We start from the raw sequence: 13,066 nt of genomic DNA, 5'->3' as shown, positions 1-13,066 counted from the left end.
AACTCTGACTTTTTTTAAAGGGACAATCACAAGGAAACACCATGCCTTGTGATTGCCCCTATAAAAAAACGTCTGAGTACAGCCGGCCCACCGTACGAGTCACCAGACCCGGGCAGGATTACATCCCGCTGATTGTGTGACCATACACTGAGAATTCACAATATATGGCCACAGTATCTGCTGGTGTTCAGGCTGTCAGATAAAATATCTCTTGGTCTGACAGACATGTTATTTGACAGTGTTTGCCCAACATTACTCAGGGGAGTAAGTACAGCACAGGAGGATGCACAGTACAGTGGAAGGTCCGAAAAAAGATCTTGAAGTTGTTCAGCAAAGGAGTATTATTATCTCCTAAAACACAACCAAAAGCATCATGAGGAGAAAGAAGCTGGAGGCAATAGCAACCACAAGGGCAGTCTAACAGCACTTAAAATATTGACAACTTCAGACCAATCTCCATTTAGCAGAAGCCATATGTCCCCACATTCTCCAGCAAGACTGGCATCCCAACGTACCAAAATGGGTGTGACTAATACCCTAGCTAAAAGATTGGCAGATCGTACAATAGAGAATGAAAAGGGACAATAAGCAGGCACTAGGCACATGGTCATTAGGTCGACATGGTCATTAGGTTTTCCATGTCGACCTAGTGAACCACACCCGATTACACTGGAAAAGAGGGGGCTGAGATGGGATATTATTAAAATTTATAAATTCATAAAGGGACAATACAAGGATTTATCATACAATCTGTTTATAAAAAAAAAGCTACACAGGACACGAGGACACCCCCTGAGGTTAGTAGAAAAAATTACTCATACAAAACGGCGGAAAGGGTTCTTCACAGTAAGAGCAGTAAGGATTTGGAATGCTCTACCAGAGAAGGTAGTAATGGAGGATTTGGAATTCTCTATAAGAGAAGGTAGTAATGGAGGATTTGGAATTCTCTACCAGAGAAGGTAGCAATGGTGGATTTGGAATCTCTACCAGAGAAGGTAGTAATGGAGGATTTGGAATTCTCTACCAGAGAAGGTAGTAATGCAGGATTTGGAATTCTCTACCAGAGAAGGTAGTAATGGAGGATTTGGAATTCTGCACCAGAGAAGGTAGTAATGGTGCATTTGGAATTCTCTACCAGAGAAGGTAGTAATGGAGGATTTGGAATTCTCTACCAGAGAAGGTAGTAATGATGTATTTGGAATTCTCTACCAGAGAAGGTAGTAATGATGTATTTGGAATTCTCTATCAGAGAAGGTAGTAATGGTGGATTTGGAATTCTCTACAAGAGAAGGTAGTAATGGTGGATTTGGAATTCTCTATCAGAGAAGGTAGTAATGGAGGATTTGGAATTCTCTATCAGAGAAGGTAGTAATGGAGCATTTGGAATTCTCTATCAGAGAAGGTAGTAATGGTGGATTTGGAATTCTCTATCAGAGAAGGTAGTAATGGAGGATTTGACATTCTCTACCAGAGAAGGTAGCAATGGTGATTTGGAATTCTGCACCAGAGAAGGTAGTAATGATTATTTGGAATTCTCTACCAGAGAAGGTAGTAATGGTGGATTTGGAATTCTCTATCAGAGAAGGTAGTAATGATGGATTTGGAATTCTCTATCAGAGAAGGTAGTAATGGAGGATTTGGAATTCTCTACCAGACAAGGTAGTAATGGTGCATTTGGAATTCTGCACCAGAGAAAGTAGTAATGGTGCATTTGGAATTCTCTACCATAGAAAGGTAGTAATGGTGGATTTGGAATTCTCTACCAGAGAAGGTAGTAATGGTGGACTCAATCAATAAGTTTAAAATGGATTAGATAAAGTCCTAACTGAAAGAAATATCCAAGGTTACAGCATTTAAATTATATAAAATTTTATAATATAGGTTGAACTCGATGGACATTTTGTCTTTTTTCAATCTCATCAACTATGTTGGGAGAGATCTCGTGCCACCACATGGGAAGCACTAACTGACCTGATGTGCCAAAAGCAGTTCTACAGCGGGTGCCCTCCAGAGATGAAGCAGAGGATGCTAGGCCAGGAACCACCCACTTTGAAAGCAGAGGCCAAGCTAGCAGACCAGTATATATAAATTCCAGGAAAGTGTCCTGTTATAGGCGAAGCACTCGCCAAGTTGGTTCTGTAAGCTCAAGATCTTGGTGGGCACTCATAACCCCATTGAAGCCCCAACAGGACAATATGGCCGCGGGATATGGCTGCAGGAAAATCGGACATCTAAGGATGAAATGGCCAACATCCCAAATGCATGCCCCAAATCGGAGTGCTGGAGCCTGGTTTCATGTTTCACCCATGGAATTGGAAGGAAGAGTACATGAGGGAAGAGTCAAGTCTATAAGATAGTGCTGGCCAAACCGGTCCTCGAGATCTACCAACAGTTCATGTTTTCCAGGCCTCCTGGAGATCTGTAGAATGGTCAGTTAGGAATGAATGCAGCACATCTTAATTAGTAATGACTACACCTGTGCACCAGCTAGGTGGTCGGAAAATGTGAACTGTTGGTAGAGCTCGAGGACTGTTTTGGCTATAAGAGATAGACAGTCAGGCATGAGCGATAGAGTCGCTGACTTCTCACAAAGCACAGATACCCATCACGATGCACACACGCCCGGACACGAGGCACATACACCTCAGAATCACTCCCACACATGAGACACAGACGTCCCAGAATGATGCACAGATGCCCGAGTGTGAATTCCACAGACACCTGGACACGAGGCACAGCTACTCCAGAACAACGCCCAGATGCCCCAGAATGATGGACAGATGCAACACACAGACGCCTGGACATGAGGCACAGATGCCCCCGAACGTTGCACAAACAGAATGCAGATGCCCCCGAACGTTGCACAGACACAATGCACAGATGTCCCGGAATGACGGACAGACGCAACTCACAGATGCCCGGACATGATGAAGATGGCCAAGAATGTCGCACAGATGTCCCAAACCATGGCACAGACACAAAGCATAGATATCACATCGAGATGCACACAGACGCCGTACATGAGGCACGGACACCCAGGCATGTGGCACAGATACCCCGGTATGACACACCGACACCTCGATACGACACACAGATGCGCGGACATGGTGCACAGATGCCCCAGAACGACACACAGACGCCCCGGTATGATGCACAGATACAGTGCATCGACGGCCGGACATAGTGTACAGACGCCCGGTTACGACGTGCAGATGCTGGGACATGGTGCACAAACGCCCAGTAAACGGTGACAGACCACCCCAGCACCATTCCCCCTCCGCCACCACCACGCCCGGATGAGGCTGCGCTGCAGATGTGGCGGCGCCCTGTACCAGGGACGTGCAGTCAGGGGAGGCAGTGCCTCCCCTGTCATACTGATCAAAATAATAAAAAGAAGATACATAAGACACATATTCTGTGTCATATGTATGCTCTTTATATTATTATAATCATTTTAATCTGTTTGAATAGTTTGGGAGGCACTGATAGCTAGTGCCTCCCGTAGACTGTGGGAATGGGACAAAGCAGGAGGCGGGGCCAAGCTCTGGGCTGTAAAAGCCCATTAGAAATTAAAGGGAATGCGGCACTTATACAAGTGCCTCGCTGGCAGGGAAAGCACGCCCCTGCCAGCGAGGCACATGTGATTGGACAGCGGATCCAGCACTGGATCCGCTGGTCCAATCACACATAAGCGGCGGGACCCGGAAGTTACTGCTGCACAGGAGAGGACCGGGAGCGGCGGCGTGCACAAGCTGGATGACAAGCGGGCTCTCCGGATCGACCTGGACCAGCTCTCCCTGCTGAAGGTAAGAGCCAGAAGAGCGGTGATGGATGTGCCCAGGCGGGAGTGCGGAGCCCCTGCTTCGGGCCGTGTGACGGAGGCGCTGCTGCTTCTGTGTCACAGCCGCTGCTGCTTCGGCTCCCAGGGGACTTGTGCGTCTACCTCAGGCTTTCCCAACCACGTTCCTCAAGGCACACTAACAGTGCATGTTTTAGTGATATCCAGGCTGCAGCACAGGTGACTTAATTAGTAGCTCCCTTATTCTGATTTAACCATCTGTGCTGCAGCCTGGATATCACTAAAACCTGCACTGTTGGTGTGCCTTGAGGACCGTGGTTGGGAAAGCCTGGTCTACCTGCTGCTTGGTCCCATGTGGGTGCTGCTGGAGAGAGAGAGAGAGAGAGAGAGAGAGAGAGAGAGAGAGAGAGTCACATATGGTGATGATGCCGTGCCAGTGCCACACAAAGCTCTCTCCTCCTCACACAGCCTCCCCACAGCTCCCCCTCTCAGATCCCCACACACAGCCCTGCCTGCCCCTCCTCACATAGATTGTATTTGGTTGGGGGGGGGGGGGGGGGGGGGGGGGGTAGGTGCTCCCGTGTCCCCGTGCCTCACCAGTCCGTGCCCTCACCGCACGTCACTGCCCTGTACATCTATCTCTGGATATACACACAGAAAGCATTGCACCTATGCAGCCCTTGCTCTGTGTCCTGCAGCAGCTGCACGGGTACCCGCCCTCTCTCACACCTCCCTGCCTGCCCCCAGCGCCTGTCACACTGCCATGTGCGGGACCCGCGCCCTCTCCCTGTGCTGAGGCCGGGGCTGGAGGAGGGGCCGGGGGCGGGGATATGATCATCCTTCTGGCCCGTTACTGATGAGGAAGCAGCTTGCGTCCCCCTGCCAATCACACCTCACTTCCGGCCTGTGCGTTCCATACCACTTCCGGCCGCTGCGTTCCACACACAGGAAGAGAGTTTTTTTCATTCGCGGCAACTTCCGGGTTTCCCTCGAGCGGGAGTCAGTCGTCCGCAAAAGCAGGTAATGGGGTCCTACTATACAGGGGGAGCAGCCTGTGGTGTCCTGTTGTTATTATACAGGGGGAGTGTCCTGTAGTGACCTGTTGTTAGCATGCCCCATGTTATAGCAGTGAGGGTGGCGGAGGCGTGCTGTGTGGTGGGCGCACATGACCTCCTATTGTCCTGGCACCACGCGTTTTGCCTTTGTCAGGGAATCAGTACACAGGGACTAAGAGGAAGGGGGGGGCTGAGGGAGCGCAGTATACTGGAAATGCTGCTACTGACTATATGCGGCAGAGGCTCCCACTGGTTGGGGCTGCGGGCGCCAGATCCTGCAAGAGCGCATAGGGGAGTGGGAACAGGAGGAGTGGCTTTCAGCAGGGGGAATATGCGGCTATATATATATATATATATATATATATATCATCCCATATCCAAAATACGGACTTTTTTGAGTGAGATAGTGAAACCTTTGTTTTTTGATGGCTCAATGTACACAAACTTTGTTTAATGCACAAAGTTATATAAAATATTGTCTAAAATGACCTTCAGGCTGTGTGTATAAGGTGTATATGTAACAAAAATGCGTTCTATCACCATGATATCTCACTATGGTATGGAATTCCAAAATACGGAAAAATCTGATATCCAAAATACCTCTGGTCCCAAGCATTTTGGATAAGGGATACTCAACCTGTGTGTGTGTGTGTGTGTGTGTACACACACACACACACACACACACACACACACTTCTGACAAGATACAGAAACCGCAGATAGCGGGGCCATTGTGCTGTGACTGAGCTCCCTTTATCTGTCAGTGCTCCTGTAATGTAGCCCAGGATGTGCTGAGAGCAAAGGGTTTTGTACCATTTGCGTTAACACCTACAAACATGGAAATCACTCTACACAAGTGTGTCTCTATGATGTACGGTCCCCTCACAATAGGTGCACATGAGATGTAATGACCCTGCAGTGTCTCTATGATGTACGGTCCCCTCACAATAGGTGCACATGAGATGTAGTGACCCTGCAGTGTCTGTATGATGTACGGTCCCCTCACAGTAGGAGCACATGAGATGCAGTGACCCTGCAGTGTCTGTATGATGTACGGTCCCCTCACAATAGGAGCACATGAGATGCAGTGACCCTGCAGTGTCTGTATGATGTACGGTCCCCTCACAATAGGAGCATATGAGATGCAGCGACCCTGCAGTGTCTGTATGATGTACAGTCCCCTCACAATAGGAGCACATGAGATGTAGTGACCCTGCAGCATCTGTATGACGTACGGTCCCCTCACAATAGGAGCACATGAGATGCAGTGACCCTGCAGTGTCTGTATGATGTACGGTCCCCTCACAATAGGTGCACATGAGATGTAATGACCCTGCAGTGTCTGTATGATGTACGGTCCCCTCACAATAGGAGCACATGAGATGCAGTGACCCTGCAGTGTCTGTATGATGTACGGTCCCCTCACAATAGGAGCACATGAGATGTAGTGACCCTGCAGCATCTGTATGATGTACGGTCCCCTCACAATAGGAGCACATGAGATGCAGTGACCCTGCAGTGTCTGTATGATGTACGGTCCCCTCACAATAGGTGCACATGAGATGTAATGACCCTGCAGTGTCTGTATGATGTACGGTCCCCTCACAATAGGAGCACATGAGATGCAGTGACCCTGCAGTGTCTGTATGATGTACGGTCCCCTCACAATAGGAGCACATGAGATGCAGTGACCCTGCAGTGTCTGTATGATGTACGGTCCCCTCACAATAGGTGCACATGAGATGTAATGACCCTGCAGTGTCTGTATGATGTACGGTCCCCTCACAATAGGAGCACATGAGATGTAGTGACCCTGCAGCATCTGTATGACGTACGGTCCCCTCACAATAGGAGCACATGAGATGCAGTGACCCTGCAGTGTCTGTATGATGTACGGTCCCCTCACAATAGGAGCACATGAGATGCAGTGACCCTGCAGTGTCTGTATGATGTACGGTCCCCTCACAATAGGAGCACATGAGATGTAATGACCCTGCAGTGTCTGTATGATGTACGGTCCCCTCACAATAGGAGCACATGAGATGTAGTGACCCTGCAGTGTCTGTATGATGTACGGTCCCTACATGTATATCATGTTTAGGTGAGTGATGCAGTCAGTACAAGTGGTATAAGTAAGTGTAGAGCTCCCACAGTGACAGTATACTGCTGTCTTATTGTAAACACTACTTATTTCTTCCTTTTGTTTGTTAACAAATATTTCTCTAACGTCCTAGTGGATGCTGGGGACTCCGTAAGGACCATGGGGAATAGATGGGCTCTGCAGGAGACAGGGCACTCAAAGAAAGAATTAGGACTACTGGTGTGCACTGGCTCCTCCCTCTATGTCCCTCCTCCAGACCTCAGTTAGAATCTGTGCCCGGACATAGCTGGGTGCACTTTAGTGAGCTCTCCTGAGCTTGCTATTAAGAAAGTATTTTAGTTAGGTTTTTTATTTTCAGAGAGATCTGCTGGCAACAGACTCTCTGCTACGTGGGACTGAGGGGAGAGAAGCAGACCTACTAACTGCGGATAGGTTGCGCTTCTTAGGCTACTGGACACCATTAGCTCCAGAGGGATCGAACACAGGAACTCACTCTTGGTCGTCCGATCCCGAAGCCGCGCTGCCGTCCCCCTCGCAGAGCCAGAAGACAGAAGCCGGCGAGAGAAGCAAGAAGACTTCAAAATCGGCGGCAGATGACTCCTGTCTTCATATGAGGTAGCTGTGCGCCATTGCTCCCACACTAACCCACACACTCCGGTCACTGTAGGGTGCAGGGCGCAGGGGGGGGGTGCCCTGGGCAGCAATTGAGTACCTCTTGGCAAAAATAGAGCATATATACAGCTGGGCACTGTATATATACATGAGCCCCCGCCATTATTATACACAAAATCGCGGGACAGAAGCCCGCCGCTGAGGGGGCGGTGCTTCTTCGTCAGCACTCACCAGCGCCATTTTCTCTCCACAGCTCCGCTGAGAGGAAGCTCCCCAGGCTCTCCCCTGCAGAATCACGGTATAAAGAGGGTGAAAAGAGAGGGTGGGCACATAAATTTAGCGCAAATTCACTAATACAGCAGCTACTGGGTAAACACTAAGTTACTGTGTGATTCCTGGGTCATATAGCGCTGAGGTGTGTGCTGGCATACTCTCTGGCCCTCATTCCGAGTTGTTCGCTCGCAAGGCGATTATAGCAGAGTTACACACGCTAAGCCGCCGCCTACTGGGAGTGAATCTTAGCTTCTTAAATGTGCGACCGATGTAGGCGCAATATTGCGATCACAAACGAGTTAGCAGTTTTAGAGTAGCTTCAGACTTACTCTGCCTGTGCGATCAGTTCTGTGCTTTTCGGTCCCGGCTGACGTCATAAACACACCCAGCGTTCGCCCAAGCACTCCCACCGTTTCTCCAGACACGCCTGCGTTTTTTCCGGAAACTGTAGCGTTTCCAGCCACACGCCCCTAAAACGCCGTACATCCGCCCAGTAACACCCATTTCCTGTCAATCACAATGCGATCGCCGGAGCGATGAAAAAGCCGTGAGTAAAAATACTTTCTTCTTAGTAAAGTTACTTGGCGCATGCGCTGTGCGAACATTACGCATGCGCACTAAGAGAATTCTCACTGCGATGCGATGAAAATCTCCGAGCGAACAACTCGGAATGAGGGCCTCTCTCTCTCTGTCTCTTCAAAAGGCCTTGTGGGGGTTCTGTCCTCAAATAGAGCATCCCCTGTGTGTGTGGTGTGTCGGTACAATTGTGTCGACATGTTTGATGAGGAAGGCTATGTGGAAGCAGAGCAGGTGCAGTTGAATGTGGTGTCTCCGCCGACGGCGTCGACACCTGATTGGATGGATATGTGGAAGGTGTTAAATGATAATGTAAACTCCTTGCACAAAAGGTTGGATAAAGCTGAAGCCTTGGGACAGTCAGGGTGTCAACCCATGCCTGATCCTACAGCGCAGAGGCCGTCAGGGTCTCAGAAGCGCCCACTATCCCAAATTGTTGACACAGATATCGACACGGATTCTGACTCCAGTGTCGATGTCGATGATGCAAAGTTGCAGCCTAAAATGGCTAAAGCCATCCGCTACATGATTATAGCAATGAAGGATGTATTGCACATTTCAGAAGTAAACCCTGTCCCTGACAAGAGGGTTTATATGTTTGGGGAAAAAAGGCAAGAAGTGACTTTTCCTCCTTCACATGAGTTAAATGAGTTATGTGAAAAAGCTTGGTATTCTCCTGATAGGAAAGTGCAGATTCCCAAACGGTTACTTATGGTGTATCCTTTCCCGCCAACGGACAGGTTACGCTGGGAGTCATCCCCTAGGGTAGACAAAGCTTTGACACGCTTATCTAAGAAGGTGGCCCTGCAGTCACAGGATACGGCCTCCCTAAAGGATCCTGCGGATAGAAAGCAGGAAGGTATCCTGAAGTCTGTTTATACACATTCAGGTACCATACTGAGGCCAGCAATTGCGTCGGCTTGGATGTGTAGTGCTGTAGCAGCATGGACAGATACTCTGTCTGAGGAACTGGATACCTTGGACAAGGATACTAGTTTACTGACCCTGGGGCATATAAAAGATGCTGTCCTATATATGAGGGATGCCCAGAGGGACATTTGCCTACTGGGCTCTAGAATAAATGCTATGTCGATTTCTGCCAGAAGGGTCTTATGGACTCGGCAATGAACAGGTGATGCCGACTCTAAAAAGCACATGGAGGTTTTACCTTATAAGGGTGAGGAATTGTTTGGGGACGGTCTCTCTGACCTAGTTTCCACAGCTATGGCTGGGAAGTCAAATTTTTTGCCATATATTCCCTCACAACCTAAGAAAGCACCGTATTACCAAATGCAGTCCTTTCGATCACAAAAAGGCAAGAAAGTCAGAGGGGCGTCCTTTCTTGCCAGAGGCAGGGGTAGAGGAAAGAAGCTGCACAATGCAGCTAGTTCCCAGGAACAGAAGTCCTCCCCGGCTTCCACTAAATCCACCGCATGACGCTGGGGCTCCACAGGTGGAGCCGGGAGCGGTGGGGGCGCGTCTCCGAAATTTCAGCCACCAGTGGGTTCGCTCACAGGGGGATCCCTGGGCTATACAGATTGTGTCTCAGGGATACAAGCTGGAATTCGAAGTGATGCCCCCTCACCGTTACCTCAAATCGGCCCTGCCAGCTTCCCCCAAAGAAAGGGAGGTAGTGTTAGCGGCGATTCACAAATTATATCTCCAGCAGGTAGTGGTAAAGGTTCTTCTCCTTTAACAGGGAAGGGGTTAATATTCCACAATGTTTGTGGTACCGAAACCGGACGGTTCGGTCAGACCCATATTGAATTTAAAGTCCCTGAACATTTACCTGAAAAAGTTCAAGTTCAAGATGGAATCGCTCAGAGCGGTCATTGCAAGCCTGGAAGAGGGGAATTTTATGGTGTCTCTGGACATAAAGGATGCTTACCTGCATGTCCCCATTTATCCACCTCATCAGGAGTACCTCAGATTTGTGGTACAGGACTGTCATTACCAATTCAAGACGTTGCCGTTTGGTCTGTCCACGGCACCGAGAATATTTACCAAGGTAATGGCGGAAATGATGGTGCTCCTACGAAAGCAAGGAGTCACAATTATCCCATACTTGGACAATCTCCTCATAAAGGCGAGGTCCAGAGAGCAGTTGCTGATCAGCGTAGCACACTCTCAGGAAGTATTGCAACAGCACGGCTGGATTCTGAATAGTCCAAAGTCGCAGCTGATTCCTACCTTCCTGGGCATGATTCTGGACAGGGACCAGAAGAAGGTGTTTCTGCCGGCGGAGAAGGCTCAGGAGCTCGCGACTCTGGTCAAAGACCTCTTAAAACCAAAACAGGTGTCGGTGCATCACTGCACGCGAGTCCTGGGAAAGATGGCGGCGTCATACGAAGCCATTCCCTTCGGCAGGTTCCATGCTAGGAACTTTCAGTGGGACCTGTTGGACAAGTGGTCCGGATCGCATCTTCAGATGCATCGGCTGATCACCCTATACCCCAGGGCCAGGGTGTCTCTTCTGTGGTGGCTGCAGAGTGCTCATCTTCTCGAGGGCCGCAGGTTCGGCATACAGGACTGGGTCCTGGTGACCACGGATGCAAGCCTCCGAGGATGGGGGGCAGTCACTCAGGGAAGAAACTTCGAAGGGCTGTGGTCAAGTCAGGAAACTTGTCTGCACATAAATATCCTGGAACTAAGGGCCATATACAACGCCCTGAGTCAAGCGGAGCATCTGCTTCGCAACCAACCGGTGCTAATTCAGTCAGACAACATCACCGCAGTGGCTCATGTAAACCGCCAGGGCGGCACAAGAAGCAGGGTGGCGATGGCAGAAGCCACCAGAATTCTTCGCTGGGCGGAGAATCACGTGCAGGCACTGTCAGCAGTGTTCATTCCGGGAGTGGACAATTGGAAAGCAGACTTCCTCAGCAGGCACGACCTCCAACCGGGAGAGTGGGGACTTCATCAAGAAGTCTTCACGCGGATTACAAATCGATGGGAACTGCCACAGGTGGACATGATGGCGTCCCGCCTCAACTAAAAGCTACAAAAGTATTGCGCCAGGTCAAGAGACCCTCAGGCGATAGCTGTGGACGCACTAGTGACACCGTGGGTGTTGTAGTCGGTTTATGTGTTTCCTCCTCTTCCTCTCATACACAAGGTACTGAGAATCATAAGAAAAAGAGGAGTGAGAACAATACTCATTGTTCTGGATTGACCAAGAAGGGCTTGGTATCTGGAACTGCTAGAAATGATCACAGAGGACCCATGGCCTCTGCCTCTCAGACAGGATCTGTTGCAACAGGGGCCCTGTCTGTTCCAAGACTTACAGCGGCTGCGTTTGACGGCATGGCGGTTGAACGCCGGATCCTAGCGGAGAAAGGCATTCCGGATGAGGTTATTCCTACGCTAATAAAGGCTAGGAAGGACGTGACAGCAAAACATTATCACCATGTATGGCGAAAATATGTTGCTTGGTGTGGGGCCAGGAGGAATTCCAGCTGGGCGGAGGAATTCCAGCTGGGCCGTTTCCTTCACTTCCTACAGGCAGGAGTGACTATGGGCTTAAAATTGGGGTCCATTAAGGTCCAGATTTCGGCCCTATCCATTTTCTTTCAAAAGGAACTGGCTTTTCTACCTGAAGTTCAGACGTTTGTAAAGGGAGTGCTACATATTCAGCCCCCTTTTGTGCCACCAGTGGCACCTTGGGATCTTAACGTGGTGTTGAGTTTCCTGAAATCTCGCTGGTTTGAGACGCTTAAGACCGTGGAGTTAAAATATCTCACGTGGAAAGTGGTCATGCTATTGGCCTTAGCTTCGGCTAGGCGTCTGTCAGAATTGGCGGCTTTGTCATATAAAAGCCTCTATCTGGTTTTCCATATGGATAGGGCAATATTACGGACTTGTCCGCAGTTTCTGCCGAAGGTGGTGCCATCCTTTCATTTGAACCAACCTATTGTGGTGCCTGTGGCTACTCGTGATTTGGAGGATTCCAAGTTACTAGATGTAGTCAGGGCTTTGAAAATTTATGTAGCCAGAACGGCTGGAGTCAGGAACACTGACCCGCTGTTTATCCTGTATGCATCCAACAAGCTGGGTGCTCCTGCGTCAAAGCAAACTATTGCTCTGTATCTGTAACACGATTCAGCAGGCTCATTCTGTGGCAGGATTGCCGCATCCTAAATCAGTAAAAGCCCACTCCACAAGGAAGGTGGGCTCTTCTTGAGTGGCTGCCCGAGGGGTCTCGACATTACAGCTTTGCGGAGCAGCTACTTGGTCGGGTTCAAACACTTTTGCAAAATTCTACAAGTTTGATACCCTGGCTGAGGAGGACCTTGTGTTTGCCCATTCGGTGCTGCAGAGTCATCTGCACTCTCCCGCCCGTTTGGGAGCTTTGGTATAATCCCCATGGTCCTTACGGAGTCCCCAGCATCCACTAGGACGTTAGAGAAAATAAGATTTTACTCACCGGTAAATCTATTTCTCGTAGTCCGTAGTGGATGCTGGGCGCCCGTCCCAAGTGCGGACCTCTTCTGCAATACTTGTATAAAGTTATTGCTTAATTAAGGGTTATGTTTTGTTGGCATCCGTTTGTTTGATGCTCTGTTGTTCATACTGTTAACTGGATAGGTTATCACAAGTTATACGGTGTGATTGGTGTGGCTGGTATGAGTCTTACCCTGGATTCCAAAATCAT

General features: G+C 49.3%; 1 protein-coding gene across 1 annotated transcript in view; it reads left to right on the top strand.

Moving 5' to 3' along the window:
* LOC135057127 (uncharacterized) overlaps positions 1-13,066 on the top strand; it is a 166,580-nt gene that overhangs the window by 108,862 nt on the left and 44,652 nt on the right. Inside the window, exon 8 of the mRNA XM_063963023.1 lies at positions 4,665-4,819. Within this exon, the coding sequence (XP_063819093.1) occupies positions 4,665-4,819 (155 nt within the window). The remainder of the gene's footprint in view (positions 1-4,664; positions 4,820-13,066) is intronic.

The sequence above is a fragment of the Pseudophryne corroboree genome, chromosome 3, assembly GCF_028390025.1.
Source record: "Pseudophryne corroboree isolate aPseCor3 chromosome 3, aPseCor3.hap2, whole genome shotgun sequence".
In the NCBI taxonomy this organism is placed as follows: Eukaryota; Metazoa; Chordata; class Amphibia; order Anura; family Myobatrachidae; genus Pseudophryne; species Pseudophryne corroboree.
Note: the sequence above shows the minus strand (reverse complement) of the source record. Positions and strands in the feature narration are given on the sequence as shown.